General features: G+C 31.8%; 1 protein-coding gene across 1 annotated transcript in view; it reads left to right on the top strand.

The window, feature by feature from the left end:
- LOC139511176 (protein GPR107-like) overlaps positions 1 to 20,742 on the top strand; it is a 70,717-nt gene extending 49,975 nt beyond the window's left edge. The window contains exons 6-15 of the mRNA XM_071297756.1: positions 2,315 to 2,413; positions 6,489 to 6,622; positions 7,430 to 7,505; positions 8,776 to 8,849; positions 9,413 to 9,530; positions 10,291 to 10,421; positions 11,143 to 11,236; positions 11,951 to 11,998; positions 12,403 to 12,563; positions 19,401 to 20,742. Coding sequence (XP_071153857.1) covers positions 2,315 to 2,413; positions 6,489 to 6,622; positions 7,430 to 7,505; positions 8,776 to 8,849; positions 9,413 to 9,530; positions 10,291 to 10,421; positions 11,143 to 11,236; positions 11,951 to 11,998; positions 12,403 to 12,563; positions 19,401 to 19,506 — 1,041 coding nt within the window. The 3' untranslated portion in view covers positions 19,507 to 20,742. The remainder of the gene's footprint in view (positions 1 to 2,314; positions 2,414 to 6,488; positions 6,623 to 7,429; positions 7,506 to 8,775; positions 8,850 to 9,412; positions 9,531 to 10,290; positions 10,422 to 11,142; positions 11,237 to 11,950; positions 11,999 to 12,402; positions 12,564 to 19,400) is intronic.
- The last annotated feature ends 1,727 nt before the right edge of the window (positions 20,743 to 22,469 follow it).

The following is a 22,469-nucleotide window of genomic DNA, read 5'->3' as shown; positions in this document are numbered from 1 at the left end:
GTTAAACAGTTAATTCAATGCTGTGTGGTGAGGTAAACAGCTAAACAGTTAATTACTGTCGTATGGTGAGGTAAACAGTTAAACAGTTAATTAATGCAGTGTGGTGAGGTAAACAGTTAAACAGTTAATTACTGCCGTGTGGTGAGTTAAACAGTTAATTACTGCCATGTGGTGAGGTAAACAGTTAAACAGTTAATTCAATGCTGTGTGGTGAGGTAAACAGCTAAACAGTTAATTACTGTCATGTGGTGAGGTAAACAGTTAAACAGTTAATTACTGCCATGTGGTGAGGTAAACAGTTAAACAGTTAATTACTGCCGTGTGGTGAGGTAAACAGTTAATTACTGCCATGTGTTGAGGTAAACAGTTAAACAGTTAATTACTGCTGTGTGGTGAGGTAAACAGTTGATTACTGCCGTGTGGTGAGGTAAACAGTTAATTACTGCCATGTGGTGAGGTAAACAGTTAAACAGTTAATTCACTGCCGTGTAGTGAGGTAAACAGTTAATTACTGTGCCCTGTGGTGAGGTAAACAGTTAATAACCGTGCCGTGTGGTGAGGTAAACAGTTAATTACTGCCATGTGGTGAGGTAAACAGTTAATTACTGCTGTGTGGTGAGGTAAACAGTTAATTACTGCCGTGTGGTGAGTTAAACAGTTAATTACTGCCATGTGGTGAGGTAAACAGTTAAACAGTTAATTCACTGCCGTGTAGTGAGGTAAACAGTTAATTACTGTGCCCTGTGGTGAGGTAAACAGTTAATAACCGTGCCGTGTGGTGAGGTAAACAGTTAATTACTGCTGTGTGGTGAGGTAAACAGTTAATTACTGCCGTGTGGTGAGTTAAACAGTTAATTACTGCCATGTGGTGAGGTAAACAGTTAAACAGTTAATTACTGTCGTGTGGTGAGGTAAACAGTTAATTACTGCCATGTGGTGAGGTAAACAGTTTATTACTGCTGTGTGATGAGGTAAACAGTTAATAACTGTGCCGTGTGGTGAGGTAAACAGTTAGACAGAATTTACAGTAGCTTTCTACTTTTCAGTAATATAGATAATAGATAAGCTGTCTATTAGCATGATTAGTCAGTTATAAAAGATATTATTATCATCAATCCAATAATTGTATAAATTTTCAATGTTTCAAAGTGATTATTCAACAGTTTTAAATGTTGCAATATTTAGATCCTTGCTAGCTCACCTGGCCCAAAGGGTCAAGTGAGCTTTTCTCATCACTTGTCGTCCGTTGTCATCTGTCGTTGGCCTAATTTAACCAAACTTGGCCACAATCACTATTTGGGTATCTAGTTTAAAAATGTGTCCGGTGACCCCCCCAACCAACCAAGATGGCCACCATGGTTAAAAATAGAACATATGGGTAAAATGTAAATTGTGGCTTATACATTAAGTTTTTTTTTTTTAAAGTGTATATTGTGAATGGTGATAAATAGGGGAAGTAACTCAAATTTGTTTGTCTAACTTTTTTTGAAATACACAAATTATTTATGACCTTATCTGATGTACAGTAGTTGTCATTTGTGAAGTTCATACATGTTTCTGGTTTCTTGTTTTTATATAGATTAGACAGTTGGTTTTCTCGTTTGAATGGTTTTACATTACTAATTTTTTTGGGCCCTTTATAGCTTGCTTTTCGGTGTGAGTCAAGGCTTTGTGTTGAAGGCTGTACCTTGACATATAATGGTTTACTTTTTAAATTGTTATTTGGATGGAGAGTTGTCTCATTGGCACTCATACCACATCTTTCTATATCTAATTAAGGTATAAAGGTAATTGGTATTAATTAAAAATGATTTTGACACCAAAGCTGTCAGGTGAAGCCATGCACTTAATGGGTCACTTAATTTGACAGTTTACACAGCTAGCTGAACTTCCTGTTGATGAAAGAATTACGAACTTTTCGGGTATTGTAAAGGGAGAAAAATGCAGAGATTTTCGCAATAAAAATGGCAGGGCACTCGAGAAACAGCAGAAAAAAGGCACAGCCGTCATTAAAAAAGGGTGAGTGCTGCACCCTGTTCAAATTTTGTTGCTAGTACACTGGTTACAAATATGACAACCATCATTCCTCAGACCAGTCATGGAATCTACAAGTTAGGCATGTCATACTTATTTGACCTCTGTAAATTGAAGCTAAAGACATTTTTGATTTTCTATAGTCATATGAATTTGATATACTTTTATATATTTATTGTTGATCTTTCTTTGATATATCTTTTTAGTTTTAAGTATTTATCGTTTCTTTGATATATTTTGTAGTTTCAAGTAAATATGGTTTCATTGATATATTTTTTAGTTTCGAGTAAACATCAACAGAAAGGAAGAAGAAGGATTATATAACCTGTATTTCCATAATTGTCCATCTTATAAAGCAGCTTATTCCGTTGACATGAATGTAAGTAACATTTAGTTGTCCAGCAGATTAGGCATTCCCACAACCAGATAATATGTTAGTATGATGTAAATTCAAAAAAACTGAGATACTATAAACATATATACAAAAAAGCTAGTAAAACCATTGCTATCTTGGGTCATCTGTCAGGCTGTATAAAACCATTGCTAATGTGGGTTGTCTGTCAGGCTGTGCAGGAAGTATACACAGCTTCTTCTTGTTGAAATGTGAATGTTGAATCAGTGTTTCATGTACAGAGAATGACACACCCTTTTCATGTTAAGGAATCAGTGTATCAACTCTGAAGGGTCAAGGGCCAAGTGAGTCCTCTGAAACTGCTGACCCAAATTTAACCAAAATTGGCCACAATAATCATTGGGGTATCTAGTTTAAAAAATGTGTCTGTTGACCCAGCCAACGAAACCAAGATGGCCACCATGGCTAAAAATAGAACATAGGGAAAAAATGTAGATTTTGGCTTATATCTCTGAAACCAAAGCATTTAGAACAAATCTGACATGGGGTTAAAACTGTTTATTAGGTCAAAATCTATCTGCCCTGAAATTTTCAGACCAATCAGGCAACCTGTTTTTGGGTTGCTGCCCGTGAATTGGTAATTTTAAGAAAATTTTGAAGCTTTTGGTTATTATCTTAAATACTATTATAGATAGAGATAAACTGTAAACAGCAATAATGTAAAGCAAAGTAAGATCTACAAATTAGTTAACATGACCAAAATGGTCAATTGACCCCTTAAGTTATTGCCCTTCATAGTCAATTTTTAACAATTTTCATAAATTTTGTAAATTTTTATATGACCGCATCGATGACAGATGGTTTCTGGATAATAACTTAAGTATAAGTAAATATAAATCAATAAAATTTTAACACAATGTTTATAACCACAAAAGGAAGGTTGGGATTGATTTTGGGGTTTATGGTCCCATCAGTTTAAGAACATGAATTGTGTATAAGTAATTCAATTAATCTGAAATTGTACCACAATGTTCATGCTATTATGATAAATTTTCAGGGTTATGGGGCAAACAGTCTAGGAATTAAGGGCCAAAAAACAAGCATATTTGAAGTTTCGGGACAATAACTTATGTTTAATTGTATGGATCTCTCTGACATTGTACCACAAGGTTCCATATAATGAAGAGAAGGCTTGGTGTCAGTTTGGAATAATATCCCTGAACATTTAGCAATAAGGGGCCAAAAAAGGGCCAAAAAGAAGCATTTTTCTAGTTTACAGACACTTACCGTATATTTTCGAATTTAAAGCGCATCGTTTTATAAGCCGCACGGCCGTTTTTTGGGGGGAAGATTGTTTTTGTCCTTACATAAAACGCACCTGAATATTAAGCGCACACTGAAGAAAACGTATATTTATTCTACTGACCTGATAGTGTCATGAATATTTTCTCCTTTTGTAACTCACACCGTAATTTGTTTCATTTCTATTTTCAGATTGGTGAGAAAGTTGAGAGTATTTTTGAATATATTTATTTGTGTCACATTAAAATAAAAAATCGTAATAAAATAATTATACTTTTCTCATTGTTTTAATTATGCCAGTTTCGTTTGATGTTTTTTGTCAACAATGGCCATGTGTTGACAGCTTGGGTGTCCATTGAACCTTGTTGTTTTGATTAAAATTAGTATGGTATTGATTGCTTGTTTATTGTTTGAATTGGCATTAAGGATTTAAATTAATCTTAAAAATGTATGCATGAAAGGTCACCGTAGCCATAAAACTGCCATTGTTTACCTTGATTATGACCTACTTACCTGTACCCACGTGTGAAAACTGTTCACCCAAAAGTCAAGATTTTTTTTTAATTAAAACAATCTTAAGAATTTTATTGTTGTCTATAAAATAAAAGTTGAAGTTCTGAACGTAACAAACATTTTTCAATTTTAATTTGGATGAATACAACAAACAAAAGAATTTACTTTTTGCAAGTCATTGTCTATTTTTAAATGACAAGGGGGATTAAAAGAAGACGGCAATAAATAAATGTTTTAACAGATTAAATTATAAAAATTAGTATTCTTTTTCTTTTAGTTAAACATCCAATAATATTTCGTAAAGATATTTCGTTTTGAAACACAATAAAACGACAAACAGTTACTCTTCAGTATTTTATCCTGTTTGGTACCTCTTCTCAAACACGATTATCTCTCTTTGTTTATGAAGCACTTTAAAGTGTCGATTTAAGCACATGCATCACCATCGTCATTTAAAGAAACTTGTAATATTGGCAAGACACACAATCACTTTCTTTATTATTTCATTAGAAAATTTTATATTAAAACACATTAAATCAACTAACAACTACATATTTATGATAAATACACAATTAATATCCTGTATGGACACAGTTATCTTTCTTTGTTTACGAAATGAACACTAAACACATGGTTATCGACTTCCTGTAAACCAACAATGATTGAATGAAATAAAAACAAACGATTTAGTTAATATATTTATTTATTCATAACAAAATATGCAACATTAACAATTTATCAAGTCACTGCAAGCACTTGACAATCTGACTGTCTCCAGAAAACAAATCCAGATATTTTTTTCTTTCACCGTCGTCCTGAAAACAGAAAATAATACTTACATAACACGCACCCGAGTATAACACGCAGGGACAAAGACAGAGAAAAAAACCTGCGGCTTATTTAACGATTTATACGGTACTTGTGTTTAAGTGTATAGATTTCTCTGAAATTTTGTTACAAGGTTTCTTACTACAAAGGAAAAACTGGAATTGAGTTTTGGGGTTCTTGCTCCAAGGGTGGTTTCAACAAGTGAGGGGCCAAAAAAGGGGCCCAAATAAGCATATTTTTAGTTTTCAGTCAATAACTTGTGTCTAAGTGTATAAATCTCTATGATATTATACATCAAGTTTCCATACTTCAAAGGGTTGGTTTTAGGGGGTAATGGATCAAATCGTTAAGCAATTAGGGGCGAAGAAAGGGGGAAACAAGGATTTTTCTGGTTAAAGGACAATTTAGACAATTTAAAAGCACTGTAAGGGAGGTAATCCAATTCCATTTAAAATTTAAAAAATACTGTTATTTATATGTTTGATTACCTGATTACCTCCCTTACACTGCTTGAAAATTATGTTAAAGGAAGTGATAATTGTTTAAGATGTGTAGCTGTAAATTTTTTTTTTAGAAGTTACTGTTAATTACATGAATTAATATTAATTTTAACCATGACTGTAAGTTATTTTATATTTTAATACTTTATGATGTATTTAAATGAGTAGTTTTTGTTGCCAATTTAATTAGAAATTTGAATTGAGATTATTTTTGGAATAAGGAATTAGGGAAGGTGAAAAAAACAGGGAGGGGTGAGGGGTAAAATTTTGCTCATTTCAGATTTCAGAAATTTAAAAGAATTTTTCTTCAAATATTTTTTTTTAGGGGATTTATATATTCAACAGCATAGTGTATTGCTCAAAAACAAAAAACATTTTTTTTAAGTTCATTAGACCACATTCATTCTGTGTCAGAAACCTTTGCTGTGTCAACTATTTAATCACAATCAAAATTCAGAGCTGTATCAAGCTTTTAAAAATGTTGTTTTCATACTTGCCCCAACTGGGTTCGACTTCTGCAGTCGTATAAAGCTGCGCCCTGCATCTGGTTGTATATTTTTACCAAATATTTACCATTGCAAATACTGGGCCAAGTTCATAATAGATAGAGATAATTGTAAGCAGCAAGAATGTTCAGTAAAGTAAGATCTACAAACACATCACCATCACAAAAACACAATTTTGTCATGAATCCATCAGTATTCTTAGTTTAATATGCTCATAGACAAAGGTGAGCGACACAGGCTCTTGAGAGCTTCTTATTTTGTTTGGTTAAGTCATAAAATTATAGTTAAATATAGGAAAAACTAGTGAATGTGGCTCAATATGTTATAAGAAAGGCAAATCACAAATAAACTCAAGGAACATGATAGAAGATACATTAAATGATACGTTTATAGCATTATAATATTTCTATCTTTAAATTTATCAAACATAAAGCATAAAATCATATTTTGTAGCTAAAGATAACTGAGAAAAATGATGCCACCTATCTGTCTGCTGGAGAAATACCCCTGGCTCCATTATATTTCTCTTTCTTTGTCCTGTATTTAGCAGCTGGCTGTCTCTGGATGAGTGTTCTAAAGAAATCCAGGTAACTATTCAGATTACATGACATTGTATATAAAAAACCAATGTAGACATTGCATCAATGTGGCCCTCTATATCAATGGCATATATGCAAATAAATAGATGGTAGATGGGATTTGATTGCCAATGAGGTTGTGAGTTTGAACCCTATTTGTTCAGGTGCACTTGCCTCCAATATTAATTGACTATGTTAGTCAGTTTTCCTATCGAAGGTCAGTGGCTTTTTTTAGCACTCTGGCTTCCCCTACCAATAAAAACTGACTGCCACAAAACAGCCCAAAAGTATCGCTAAAAAGTGTTGTTTAAACACCAAAAATTAATCAATCAATCAAAGCATGAAATAAATGAGTTATCTCTTTTCTCAGGATAAACCCATTCATATTTCATGAAACCTTGCCTCAGAAAAAATAACCTAAATGGCTCTAAAACATTTTCTGTTGTATTTTGAATGTACCAACAGTCCATCTATATTGATCTAGTCTATAAATAAAATTAATTATATAAACTTTTCTATGCAGTAAGATGCAGCATATGATGACATGATAATGGGAAAGTATGTGAACAGAAGAAACTCATATTAGTCATACATGTCATATAACAATACCTTTGGGAAGTGGTGAATGTAAACAAAGGGAGCAAACTCAATCGATTGTTTTATTCTTGTTATTGCCTTATTTGAAAGTAAAAAAGTAGTAATTTAATTCTGTGAATATTTTTCAGCAATGATGTGTATTTGGTGTACATTATAAATGTATGATGTATTTGGTGTACATTATAAATGTATGATGTGTATTTAATGTATATTTTTCAGTGATGATGTGTATAAACTCCACTATTTGATGTTTGCAGTGGTTATAGTTAAAAGTTTTTCCTGTATGTTTCATGCTGTAAGTTATGTTACTCTATATATCATAAAATTGAGAATGGAAATGGGGAATGTGTCAAAGAGACAACAACCCGACCAAATAAAAAAACAACAGCAGAAGGTCACCAACAGGTCTTCAATGTAGCGAGAAATTCCCGCACCCGGAGGCGTCCTTCAGCTGGCCCCTAAACAAATATATACTAGTTCAGTGATAATGAACGCCATACTAATTTCCAAATTGTACACAAGAAACTAAAATTAAAATAATACAAGACTAACAAAGGCCAGAGGCTCCTGACTTGGGACAGGCGCAAAAATGCGGCGGGGTTAAACATGTTTGTGAGATCTCAACCCTCCCCCTATACCTCTAACCAATGTAGAAAAGTAAATGGTTATGTTTGATGAATGAATGGTTATGTTTGATGAATGAATGAAAGAATTGTTTAGATATATTAAGGTAAATAAAGGGATAACTGATTTATGTCACAAGAAATGGTACTATGTTAACCAAGGTATGTATTAAAACATATAATTAATGAACATAAAAAAGTAGATGAGGTATGAATGCCAATGAGACAATTCTCCACACAAGAGAACAAATGACACATAATATGGTATTTGTAAATCAACTAATTTATTTCTGCATCTTTTGCAATAAGTTGAGTAACTTGAGTAACGTAAATATTAATTGAAAAATTTAAAAGAATTACTGCTATATTGTTTGGAAAGAGTTGAACACAAAAAATAACAATAATAAGTTGGTTGATGCTTTTAGTCATTTAAGCTATTTAGTTATTGCCATACTTTTATTGAATTAAATCAGAAAATAAGATGAGGATGAGGAAAATAAATGATCTAAAAGCAATAAAAATTCTTGCAGAGACAGAGTGTCTCTTGTTATGACAATGTAATAATATTTCCATGAAATCGAACACGCATATGAGTTGAAACAGTTGAAATGACTTAAACTTAAGTAAAATGAGAGAATGTGTGTAAACATGTTAGCACTTTACTCCTTGTTAAACTTAAGTCAAATGAGAGAATGTGTGTAAACTTAAGTAAAATGAGAGAATGTGTGTAAACTTAAGTAAAATGAGAGAATGTGTGTAAACTTAAGTAAAATGAGAGAATGTGTGTAAACTTAAGTAAAATGAGAGAATGTGTGTAAACTTAAGTAAAATGAAAGAATGTGTGTAAACATGTTAACACTTTACTCCTTGTTTCAGAGACCAGTTTACTTATAAAATAATGATCATAAGCTACATCATTGACATTAATAATATGTTTTACAGGTTAATATCTATTACATTGGCAAAGAAGGGACTCATGAGGAAGCTTGGGCTGTATTATATTATATTGTATATTTGTAAGTTAATAAGGAAGAAAATAGTTATAACATCATAATTAGTCTATATGAAGTGATTATCATCATGGGAGCAACACATTTCTGTTTATAATGTAAACTGTGTGTTTTGTGCAGTTGAAATTGCATTGACTGTATAATTATTTGATACAGTCCTTCACTGTCTTTTCAAAATCTCCATTAGGAGCAGGAGGAACTTATGTTCACTTAAATTGTCACTAGCATTTAGTCCACTACTATATTGTTAGAACATGTAGAATGAATATGTATGTGCTTAAATACCCTCGGTACTCATTTGAATGCATATTTTGAAGTGTTTAGTTAATCAGTGATTGATGCCTGCTTATATTCTAACACAAATAAAGTTATCTAATTCTAAAACACATCAAAACATGCTAGGCCAATTTTCTGACCATCAATTGTTGAATTAATGAACCAAAATATTACTGCTATTAAATTAAATTGAATGTTACATGCAGATTACTTTAGAATAATCTTTGATAAAATAGAATTAAAAAGTGATTATAAATGATTCTGTTTTAATTCTATGACAATATTATTTACAGAACCAAAGGATCCTTGATGATTATTACAATTATATTAGTTGGAGCAGGATGGGCGTTTGTCAAACATATCCTGTCAGACAAGGAAAAGAAATTGTTTCTGATTATCATACCACTGCAGGTAAATTGTTTAATTTGTCTAACCACTACAGGTTAACTTATTTAATTTGTCTAACCACTGCAGGTAAATTGTTTAATTTGTCTAACCACTACAGGTTAACTTATTTAATTTGTCTAACCACTGCAGGTAAATTGTTTAATTTGGCTAACCACTACAGGTTAACTTATTTAATTTGTCTTACCACATCAGATGAACTTATACATGTTATATAATTTGTCTAACCACAACAGGTTAACCTTTTGAATTTGTCTTAACCACTATAGATTCACTTATATAATTTGTCTAACCACAACAAGTTAACCTTTTGAATATTTCTAACCACTACAGATTAACTTATATAATTTGTCTAACTACTACAGATTAACCTATTGAATTTGACTAACCACTACAGGTTGACTTTATTTGTTTTGTAAATACAATAGACTCCACCTAATTGGATATCAGCTGATTGAATATATTGGCTATTATTATATTAATTAAACTTTGCTTTACAATCAGATGGTAATTGTCTGATAACTGGTGAATATTATCCCTCAAAGAATAAAACTGGTGAATATTATCCCTCAAAGAATAAAACTGGTGAATATTATCCCTCAAAGAACAATGAAGAATATATTGTTGCACAAGCTATATAACTAGCTAGATCATGCAATATAAAAATCTGTTCTGGACAATGTTCAACAGTACCATTACAGGCAGTAACCATATATTATATTGATCAATTTGTTGAAATGTCTAAAGGAAATTTTGTATTTTGTAGGTATTTGATAATATAGCTTACATTATCATAGAAGAGAGCGAAGAAGGCCAGTTACAGTACCATATCTGGAAACAGCTATTTATCATGATTGACTTGTTATGTTGCGGTGCTATACTGTTCCCAGTTGTATGGTTAGTAATCATGGGAGCATCATCTGTGTCCCATGGACATATTCCCCATTTATCTTGTTTAAAACCGCGTAACTATTTTAAATTAAACTTTGAAGGAATAATGTTCTGATAGTCTTTTACAAATGATTTACATTTCCTTATGATCAGATGAAAAGTTGACTGATAGAGGCAATGTGTTATGTCCATTTCCCAATATTCAAAAATCTTCTTCCTTAAAACTGCAATGTAACTGTTGGCCAATGTGAAGTAATAGTTTGTTCACATGAAAATCTGACCATGAAGTCATAATTTTTTAGTGGACTATTATTGTGCTTAGACTCAGCCAATCAAAATACTGTATGTGGTGTTCCAGGAACTGACTTAAAATTTATGACTGAAAGGCCTGCAGGTTTTGGGAAAATTATTTTACATGGTTTTTTTTTTTAGAAATGAATAGTTTTGAGCAGTATAAGTATGTCTATTATATACTGTCTATAGAATATTGCTGATGACCAATAATAATATCAGAGTCAATTTGATCTACATAGTATGTGTTATAGTGTAATTATATATAAGCAACGTAGGTTATGTGTCACATGTAGAAATATTTGGTAATTAACATAACTTGGAAAAGTTTAAAAAAAAATTGATCATGATGACATCATTATATTGGTCTATTATAAAACCCCTTACACTTGTTTATATGTACAGTAATATACTAATGAAACCTAATGATTTGTAGGTCTATTAGGCACCTGACAGAAGCATCAAACACTGATGGCAAAGCTGCAATATGTCTCCTTAAACTTAAATTATTCAGACAGTTTTATATAATGGTAAGTATTGAGACAGTTAAATATATGTAATGGTAGGTATATATTCAGAGAGATTTATATGATAGTAAGTATTCAGACACTTTCAAAAAACAAACAACAGTACACAAAACACAATATAGGAAACTAAAGACTAAGAAACTAATCTAGTATATGTAGTATATGGTTGCCAATAAGACAAAACTAACATATGAATATCTACAGGTCCCTTCATTGCCTACAACAATAAATGGGAAAAACCTGACACCCTGATTCAAGTCTGACACAGTTGAATACAAAGTATATTTTCCTCTTGAGCAGACTCAACTGTTAAAAAGTGCAACTAATGGATAAAGGAATTATAGAGCGACCATACAAGAAATCAAATATAGAAAATAACAAGTGACTTATAGCACATTAATTCACCAGTGCTTGTAGCATACTGATAAATATCAGTGTTTTTGCATATGTCTTGAATATTTTTGAATATTGAAATTTTTGGATTGGCTAATCTCCCTAACTGCATCTTATGATCCTTTATGATAGCTAATTAAGCTGATCGCAAATCAATTCCATGTTAATGCCTGATGTATTATGTACTGTGTTTCAGCTCTAGATTCTACTGTTGAGAGAAGGTAACACTAAACCACTGAAAGCTTTTATAAAAGTGTTACCATCTTGTACAGATTTTATATTATTAATAGTATGAGATGACCATTGTTTATTGTTATTTTGCAGGTAGTTTGTTATATATACTTTACAAGAATTATAGTCTATTTAATCAGTGTAAGTATATTTATCTCTTTTCTGACAATTTATGCTGTTATTTGTAGGGCCTGCTCTTGCATATATATAAGACAATTTATTTAAAACTCTAGTCATTTTTACTTACCTTAAGCCTTAAACCTAGGTTTTTATATAATTATTCAAATTTATATCAAAGTAAAGTTAAGTATTGTTTATTTCATTGTCAACCATTGGTTATATGATGGCGAATTGGTTACAATAATTGTCTTTTTTACAAAGGCTTAAGCATGTTGAGGGATTAAAATCAGGATAAAACATAAAATGTCCATCTGACATAAAGATTTTTTGGAAGCCCTGATGTTAAGCTTTAAATCTTTCAATTCATGATCAATTGTGAAATACCCTGATAAACAACCAGTACTTATATACATTTTCTTTTTCAGATTACAGTCCCTTTCCAGTATGAATGGCTAGACCAACTGTTTAAAGAATTAGCCACAATAACATTCTTCGTAGTAACTGGGTATAAGTTCAGACCAGCTAATGACAATCCATACCTTCAAGTTCCTCAAGATAGTGACGAAGAAGTTGAGATGGAAGAAGTGTAAGTTATTATCTCACATATTTGTTAGCCTATGACACCATCCCTGTGGTCATATCTCCAAGTTCCTCAAAACAATGATAAAGGAAGTTAAATGAAAAAAATCCATCAAATAACATCATAATATGAATACTGGAAATTTGAAAACTATGCAATGTTTTTATTATTGTGGAAAATGTGAGAGGTTATAAACGTAATAATTTAAACTTGCATTGTGAAATGTTCGTCTCGCATTGACAGAGTCAAAAAGCGAGACATAGGTATGCTGTTTCCTGCGTCGGCGACGGCTATGGCGTCAACAATGAATTAGTTTGTGATTTGGTCTAGTTTATGGTGAACAGCAAGTGGTAGGTCAATCATATTTGATCATTTCCATGGAGATTATTTGGCCCTGCCCCCTCAGTCATGGTCTATTGACTTCAAAACTTTTGCTTATTTTACATGTATTAGTTTGTGATTAGGTCAGTTTATGGGAAACCACAAATGGTAGGTCAATGATATTTGGTATGCAGTTGTATAAGCATTAACATATCTCATTTCCATGGAGATAATTTGGCTCCACCCCCTTAGTCATGGTCTATTAACTTTGATTTTTGGTGGAAGAAGACTTCAAGTGTTCTGAAGACCTATGGTACCGACTTTAAAATCATTGAACCTCCGTATGCCGCATCCGTTTCTGTGCATTTCAATTTCATAACAACTTCCAATTCTTGACACGGATCCGATTTTTACACATTATTAAGCATCTGAATCATTTAATATGTAAATTTGGATTGAAAAACAATCACTATCATAAATATGTACCCTTTTATTTATGTAAATTATTAGATTTCATCTCATCTACATGAACGTTGTTTGTTTCTTGAAACCGGATGTTTTTAATGTAGATATTTGTAGTATGCATGCGTGAATTTGGTATTGGGTCTACTCACCCTGTTTACATGTTCGCCCTTGGTCTGTTCGTCCTGAGTTCTTTCGACCATATAGTACACAGTAAGTTCATTCTCTTCACCCTTTTCAAGGGCATTTTATAATACAAGGACGTTTTATAATACTTCCTTGCATTTATTAAAAAATATTAATATTAAGGGTATCGTTAAAAAAACCTCTAAAACACGATTTAGTGAAAATCATCTGTTCCTTATTTTGTTCCCAAGGTAAAACAATCGTGTTCAGCCAATCAAATTCTGTGTTTCTCATGATCAAATTAATAAGCCAATCAAAAACGTTTTCTCTGAAGATTATTCCAACATGCTAGATTTTGAACTTTGTTGTTTCATCTAGTTGTAAAATCGTGAACATGGCGCTGCCGCAGGTGAATTTTCATCTGCAAAGAGAATTTTTACACAGCTTAAGAATTAAAGCATGGCTGATTGACAAAATTCAATGATGCAGTACTACCATAAAGATAATAGTTTAATACTGAATAGTAGTTTTTGGGATACGATTGCTTTCAAGCAATATGTAGACTTATACCAGTGGCTCAGGACAATGCCCTCACGTCAACCGTTTTATTCTAAACATTAAGGACCATCTCAAATTCTTATGATTGTCTTGGTTTAAAAGGTAAAAACAAACAAAGGGATTGAACTTTAATAACAACTTTCCTATAATGTTCTTTTCATAATCTTCGTGTTTGATATTTCCCTTGCCTTATATGCGTGTTTTTAACAACACGGAAAATCAGAATCAAGCAGTATTTATATTTAGTGTTTTTATAAATTTAGAAACACGTCAGAGGGAATTCCCCAGTTGTGATAAAAATGCAACAGTTCTCTGCAATATTCTGATAAATCTATTTCTGTCATATAAGAACAGAAGTGGAGTTTTACTTGTATGTCACCGTTATTAAACTGATATTTGATATTGTACTTCCATAAAAAATAGAGAACCATTTAGGTTTAATATACGTTCTTACTACAGGGTTTGTTTAGGTTATTATGTGCATGCGTATAGTTTTCTTGACTTCAAGGGGTACTAGGTTAAATGGTTGCTCTGGATTCCCCACTCGATTGATTAATTTATAACTCATGGGATCCTTTCTATATATGTCTGCTGTTGAGGGTTATTGTTGTTGCATTATTTAAATCATAGGCATCATTTAAATTAAAATAAATTAGTCCCCATTGTTCAGGTTTATTTTCAACACCCCTCCAGGCGAAATGGAGTCTTCCATATTATCGTTTTGAGTTGTCTCCCTTCCGGAAGTCACTTCCGTGAATTCTGATTTGAAACATTATGTTGAGAAAAATTAACTCGTTCTGTTAATAAACATCGTATTATATTAAAAACGATCGCAATTTAAACCGAGGAATGTGTACGGAAAGGAGTCATGATCACTGACCCAAAGGAAATTAAATATTTAAAGAGATAGGAATGGGGTTCCTCCTAGAATTAATGTAGGAAAATTGGTGATAAGATAGGAAGTGAAATACTTCTCTCACTCTGAGTTTCAGTGACTGCTGTGGAAAGTAAACTTGGAATTGATAGTACAAAAATAAAATACAATAGCAGAGGTACATTGTCACACACTTTTAACCGGGCTTTGGCTATTTTGTAACTATTCAGATGAAGTAAATTACATTTTACATGTGTAGTTGAATTAGTTTTGAAAATAATATTATCCAGCTAATAATGTACATGCATACATGTGTCAATGAAAACAGTGGCAATCGTATCCCTCAGAGCAATCTGCTCTTTGATTTCACTTATTTATTGAAATAATACGTTATTATTGTATTCAATTAAATCATTTAAAGGGGCACTGGCTACGAGATGCATACAAAAATAATGTATGATTTGTTTTTGTTCAATCAAAAATAAAAGTGAAATAGTGTAATAATGATTCGCTTTTAGCAGCCAAAATGGTTCAATTTTGTCAAATTAAGTTAAATAATATTGATAATGACTGTTTCTCTTGCAAGTGAATTAGTCGACCTCATTAAAACCGTATTCATGTGAACTTCAATTTAACCCCTTAACTAGAGATGGACAACGCATGCTTTGTACGTGTACTGTTTATTTAAAGGAAAGAAATGTCAACATTGAAAGTGAAACAAAGGTAAATCATTTGATGACTGATTCGATCTATGTAAAATCACTCTTATAAAAATCCTTCTTCTACATGTAAAAAGGACGAGAAACATATATATTTTAATCTATAAAATAAAATTAAACAGACCTTCATCAAACAATATGAATATAAAGGTGCTCATTTTTTACAGTGGGTTGTTATATTCTTCCAATGAGGGTTACCCCTCATTTGGAGTGTTGTTCCCAACCTGTAAAGGTTGCATTTCTGTAAATATTGACAATGCAATTTCCCATAGGAACTCCTTTTACGGCTAAAACTGTACCACTTTTACTATGAAGTTTTGAAAAAAATCTTATCCTAGAATTGAATGTTCATATGCACCACAATTTTTTTCAAAGGTCAAAATATAGGGCTGTGCGGCATATTTTCAACGTTTATATGCCCTGAACTTCTCAGAGTTTAAACTTACACTAATTTTCTTAACTACCCCTACCTCGAATGAAAGGTTATCACAGATTTCAATGTAAACAATATGCACGTGTTTATTTACTGGTAACATTCCCAAGTTCTGTCTCTGCGATATGGAACACAGAGAGCATAACTGGGAACCAGTATGTAAACAAAATTAATTTTCTATGAATATTCTATTACTCCCCAAAAGAGGCGTGTTTTGAGAAACAGCTGTATTTACAAAGTGCAACCTATACAGACATTTATTCAAATAGAAAACTCTCTAAAATCAGTTTTTCTCACATTAATACTCATTTATCAGAATTAAAGTCTTACAGAAATCACTGTGTATACTCTAAGTTTTTCTTTACTACACATTTTATACCCCCTCCCCTGTTTCAATTTTTTAAAGAATTTGAAAACAAGACTTTAATTATTGCCAGCTTACCCTATTTGCATATTTTCTGATAAAAAATGCCTAGAACCTGTTAAAAACTGTTTTGATAACATATTGAAAGCATATCAGAATATCAGAAATGTAATGTTTAGCAATCAATCATTACAACATTCAAGATTATATAAAGTATCCAATCCAACCTCTATCTCCAGTCCACATCTTACTGTATGCCTATTTGTCAATTAAAGAACACATTTTCTGCCTCAAATGGTCAATTTAGAATTCTTGTCACAACAGTATCATCTGTATCCATATATCTGACACAATTTAGCTACTATATATAATAGAAGTGTTCAAACAAAGCCATATTTGCAATAGTTGTATGCATGCAGATACCAGTCTGAGATATAAATTCAATTAAAATGTTGTATAGATGACTGCTAACATCTGATTTTTGCATAACTTCCAAGCAAAGTTATTGTTTTCTATATCAAGAACTTTAAAATCATAAAATCATAGCATTTACAAGTTAAATTATTTGTTTTATGACCCAGGGGGTAGGCAATTTTCTATGTGTTTTGCCCTTGGGGCCTCAAATTTCCTAAATCATTCTGCTGTTTCTAGCAATTTGGAATATTTAGTACATATTCAGGATAGAACACACTATTGTAAGTTTTCTTGAGATATTTTTGTTTTTCTAGCTTGTATTTATTATGCCGTGGTGACAAAAATGCAGATTTAGGTGTTGCGGCTTACTTTTGGGTTATCGAAAGGACACAAATACCCCATAAATAATATTCAGGAAGGATCTATGAGTTTCAATGACTGCGAAGAGTAAATATAAGCACTTCTTAACAATTTAACTTACAAATATGCAAATATTATGATTTAATTTTGTATCCAGGACTTTAAGTAAACTATGCATACTGTAAACTGTGAATTGTGCTGAGTCATCATATTTAAGGCCCAGGATTCTATCAATCTTCATTAAATATTTATAAAACTTCTTATTTGAGTTAATTTCTTTAAAATCTGTGAAATAAAGCAAATTTGGTTTAATTCTGAATGTTCCCCTTTTTCACCCTATATAGGTTGCATTTCTGTAAATATTGACAATGCAATTTCCCATAGGAACGCCTTTTATGGCTAAAACTGTACCACTTTTACTATGAAGTTTTGAAAAAAATCTTCTCCTAGAATTGAATGTTCATATGCACCACAATTTTTTTCAAAGGTCAAAATATAGGGCTGTGCGGCATATTTTCAACGTTTATATGCCCTGAACTTCTTAGAGTTTAAACTTACACTAATTTTCTTAACTACCCCTACCTCGAATGAAAGGTTATCACAGATTTCAATGTAAACAATATGCACGTGTTTATTTACTGGTAACATTCCCAAGTTCTGTCTCTGCGATATGGAACACAGAGAGCATAACTGGGAACCAGTATGTAAACAAAATTAATTTTCTATGAATATTCTATTACTCCCCAAAAGAGGCGTGTTTTGAGAAACAGCTGTATTTACAAAGTGCAACCTATAAGGTCCATCTGTGTGCATAATTCAAAATTGGAAATTTCAACAAGCATCATATATTCTTACACAAGAAAATAAACCCTGTTCTGCTAGCCTCATGTTCATCTTTTCTACTGATTTAATAACTAGAATCATGCAAACAGACTTCAGAAAAAGGCATGTAAGCTCATCATACAAATATGACACTTTTTCTAGAAAATCCAGATTGTTCAAAATACTTCGCTAAAAATTGTAACCTTTAAAGTTGTTGTCGCGCACTAAAAACACCCATGGGAACTTTCAAAAGTTGGCAGGTATGTAACAAGTCTCACTATTTTTATGCCCTATTTATGGGCATTATGTTTTCTGGTCTGTCAGTCCGTCCTGGTTAAAGTTTATGGTCGAGGTAGTTTTTGATGAAGTTGAAATCCAATCAACTTGAAACTTAGTACACATGTACATGTGTTCCTTATGATCTTTCTAATTTTACTGCCAAATTAAAGATTTTACCTAATTTTCACGGTCCATTGAACATAGAAAATCATTATACGGATGGGAAATCCATGTACTTATGACACATTCTTCATGTTCTTGTTTGAAGAAAAAAAATATGTCATAACAATAATGGAACAAAGCAGGCTGGGTTATTGGGGCTGCTTTTATGGTAATTCAAGTAACCTTTTATTCACCTTCTTCCACCTCAGAGCTATCAGCTCTTTGATACATCAGCTCTTTGATTTTTTTAAGTGATCATGTATTAGTTTGTGATTAGGTCAGTTCAAGGGGAACCATTAGTGGTAGGCCAATGTTAATTGGTATTCAGCTGTATAAGCTTTGGCACATCTCATTTCCATGGAGAATATTTGGCCTTACCTCTCAGTCACAGTCTAATGACTTTGAAACTTATCTTAGTTAACATGTATTAGTTTGTGATTAGATCAGTTTAAGATGAACTGCTTATGTTAAGTCAATGATATTTGGTATGCAAATTTATTGGCATTTGCAAGTATTGTTTTCATGGAGATTATAAAGCCCCACCCCTCTTCATGGTTCATTGACTTTGAAACTTTTACATAGTTTACATAGTTTGTATTTAGATTTGGGAACGACTTATAATAAATCAATGGTATAATAATTTGGTATGCAGTTGTATTAGCATTGGCACATTTCATTTACATGGAGATTGTTGAGCCATATAACTCAGTCATGGTTCATTAACTTTGAATATTGGCTAAATTGTGTAAGATGTTAGAGTATTGTTATTTGGATTTCAACATTTGCATAATCAAAATTACAAAAAGGTGATGCATATCTCTGTGATAACAGTTTATTATATGAATGAATTAGGATTTTTTTGCAATATTGGTAAAATTAAAATCGCATGTTGATTTCTTTATCCATTGTTTGACCTTCATAATGATAAATATATATTGCTATGTTGCAGGGTAACACAGTCAGGAGCGTATGATAATATCACCAGAGTGAATCAGAAGTTTGAAGAAGGGGGAACAACTCCAAAACAAAGGGAGAGTAGTCATGAATATGATTGATTTGTGATGGGTTATTTGTTATCATGGGAGATTATGGGGAGATTATGGTGTGTATTGTACAGCTTGTTTGATGCACAGAATTATATGTAAACTTATCATGTATTCATTCTACTGATCAGAGGGTACTAGTCATACTGAAAATCAAATGCATTCACACAAAGGGAAAAAATATAAATAACTTTCAAATTATCATCCTTTACAGTAAATAATCAATACCAATATGTTGTTTACCAAACTCTTTTTGTTCATATCTATTCCGTATTAGCATTAATACCGCATCTTCTTATATCTACTTATTAGTAACACTGAAGATATGTATGGCAATCACCTTTTTATTCCTGCATTATATAAATATTTTTTCTTCAAAGTTACTTTTTTTCCATTTTAAATGATGGGTTTTGATAATTCACCCTGAGTTGTCCCTATAAATATTCAACAAAAATATGAATGCAGGATTTGTTGAGGAGAGGAGTAATGTCGGCAACAACCAAAACTCAACATTGTGTTGCAAGAACATGACAATGCTTTTAGAATGACTCATGATTGAATAAGTTGTTATACTGTTAAGATAAAAGCAAATAATTATTAGAATGGCTTACTGATGATTAGTTTGAATTGGAATATCAATAATTGTTTTGCAGTATTGACATCTACTTATCTATAATGTTTGGTAGACCATTATATCTTTTGTTGGTTTTTCAAGTTTTTTTTTATTATTGGAATTATCTCTTCTGAAGTAATATAAAGTTAATGATTTCTTCTTCTTTCTTTAACCAAGAATTATTATCCCTTTTTTGATTAAAGTAAATAAATTTTTGATACCTTTATTATGTAGTCAATTATCTAAGATGATAATTTAGATGTATATCTACCATTAATAATGGGTAAATTTATAAATGACTGATGTATGAGTTGTATTAAGTCAACAGTTTATTAATGACAGTGATTTCTGTGATTATTATTGTTATCCTCTCCTTTATAGTTTTATAAAGTTGAGAATTTCTGCTGATTTGTTTAACAAAGAATTACTATCCTGTTTTGATTAAATTAATAAATTTTTGAGACCTTTATTGCTTAGTAAATTCTGAAAGAGGTACACATATTTTTTTCTAAGATGAAAACATATATATCTATTGACCATCAATCTTGGGTTAATTTATAAATGATAAGATGAAAACATATATATATATCTACCATCAATCTTGGGTTAATTTATAAATGATAAGATGAAAACATATATATATATCTACCATCAATCTTGGGTTAATTTATAAATGATAAGATGAAAACATATATATATATCTACCATTAATCTTGGGTTAATTTATAAATGACTGGTGTATAAATTGTATAAACATTGATTCCTATATACATGATCTCATCTTCCTGTTCATTTGTAATTATATTGTTGTGATAACTTTTTGTAATTGAAAACATAAAAGATTGTAACATGTGCAATATTTGTAACATTTATAATCCATCTAGTATCAAAATACAGTCCAATCTCTTTATGTTGAAGTCCAGAGGTACCAGACTAAAGTATCAAAATACAGTCCAATCTCGTTATGTTGAAGTCCAGAGGTACCAGACTAAAGTATTTGAGAGCGAGTCTGTTGTCACATAATTTAGATTGGTTGAAATATGTTTGAGATTTGTGGAAACTAGATACTCTGAACAGTGTGCCTTGTTTCCATATGACACTTATGATTTGTGGAAACTAGATACTCTGAACAGTGTGCCTTGGTTCCATATGACACTTATGATTTGTTGAAACTAGATACTCTGAACAGTGTGCCTTGTTTCCATATGACACTTTATGATTGTGGAAACTAGATACCTTGAACAGTGTGCCTTGTTTCCATATGACACTTTATGATTGTGTATGTAATCTCCATATTTTTTGTCCTGCATAATGATTAAACACACAAGTACAGAAGCAAATCATGCACAAATAAATCAATAGTATGCACAAATATTTACAAATAGTCACTATAAATAATGAAATCAAGAAAGAGACAAGTTCTGAACAGTCTCTGATTAGGATGTCTGCTTTACATTGAATTATTATCAATTTATCATGATAGTCTTAATCCTTTTATTTAATGAACTTATTTATAACGATTCATTTAATCAAGGCATGGACCAGTTTTGATTTTGTTGGGTGAAATACTGGTGACTGAGCTCAACAAAACTTGGTTCGGCTGTATATTATTCATAGAGTTGTAAGAAAATCAAGATAACATAGTAAGTTGTATGTGGATAAATCTTCCTGTTGTTTAGCCAGCTTAGTAGGGACTTTGACCTGGGTAAAACATTCTAGTCCATTATTTACTTCATCATAGATTTATTGATTTTCAAGTGGGAAATTATGTTTTGTGTCTTGCAAAGAAGGTTACAGTATGGGAGACATGTGTATTTCTATCAGGTGACAGCGTCCTGCAAAGAAGGTTGCAGTATGGGAGACATGTGTATTTCTATCAGGTGACAGCTTCTGGTGTGTTTACTATTTGTTTCAAGCTTTACATTTCTGAAGGTAAAACACCTTAAGTAATGCTTCATATCTTGTATTCAGATACCTTACGCTACCAGGTTTCCTTCTGTCCACAACCTCATCTTATGGATCAGTGATTAAGGTTAAAGTTACCTTTCTCAAATACTGTAAGTAGTTAGTTAGCTTTATGTGGTGTACATCAATCTGGAAAGTTTCATCTGACTGTTACCTCATTTTCATTGTTCATTGGTCAATGTATTCCTAGATATGTCTGTGTCTAAGACACTATAAGCAATAATGTCAACTGTATTTGATTCCTGGAATTATTTATGGTATTACAGTCTGTTTGCTAGGGTTTATCTAACCTTGACATTGTTTTCATGGTTCATTGTTTAATATTAAGTTTTCACAGTTTGGTATATTTCCATATGGAATGATTGGAAAGTATGGTATACATGTCTGTCTAGTTTGG

This window comes from Mytilus edulis, chromosome 2 (assembly GCF_963676685.1).
Source record: "Mytilus edulis chromosome 2, xbMytEdul2.2, whole genome shotgun sequence".
NCBI lineage: Eukaryota > Metazoa > Mollusca > Bivalvia > Mytilida > Mytilidae > Mytilus > Mytilus edulis.
Note: the sequence above shows the minus strand (reverse complement) of the source record. Positions and strands in the feature narration are given on the sequence as shown.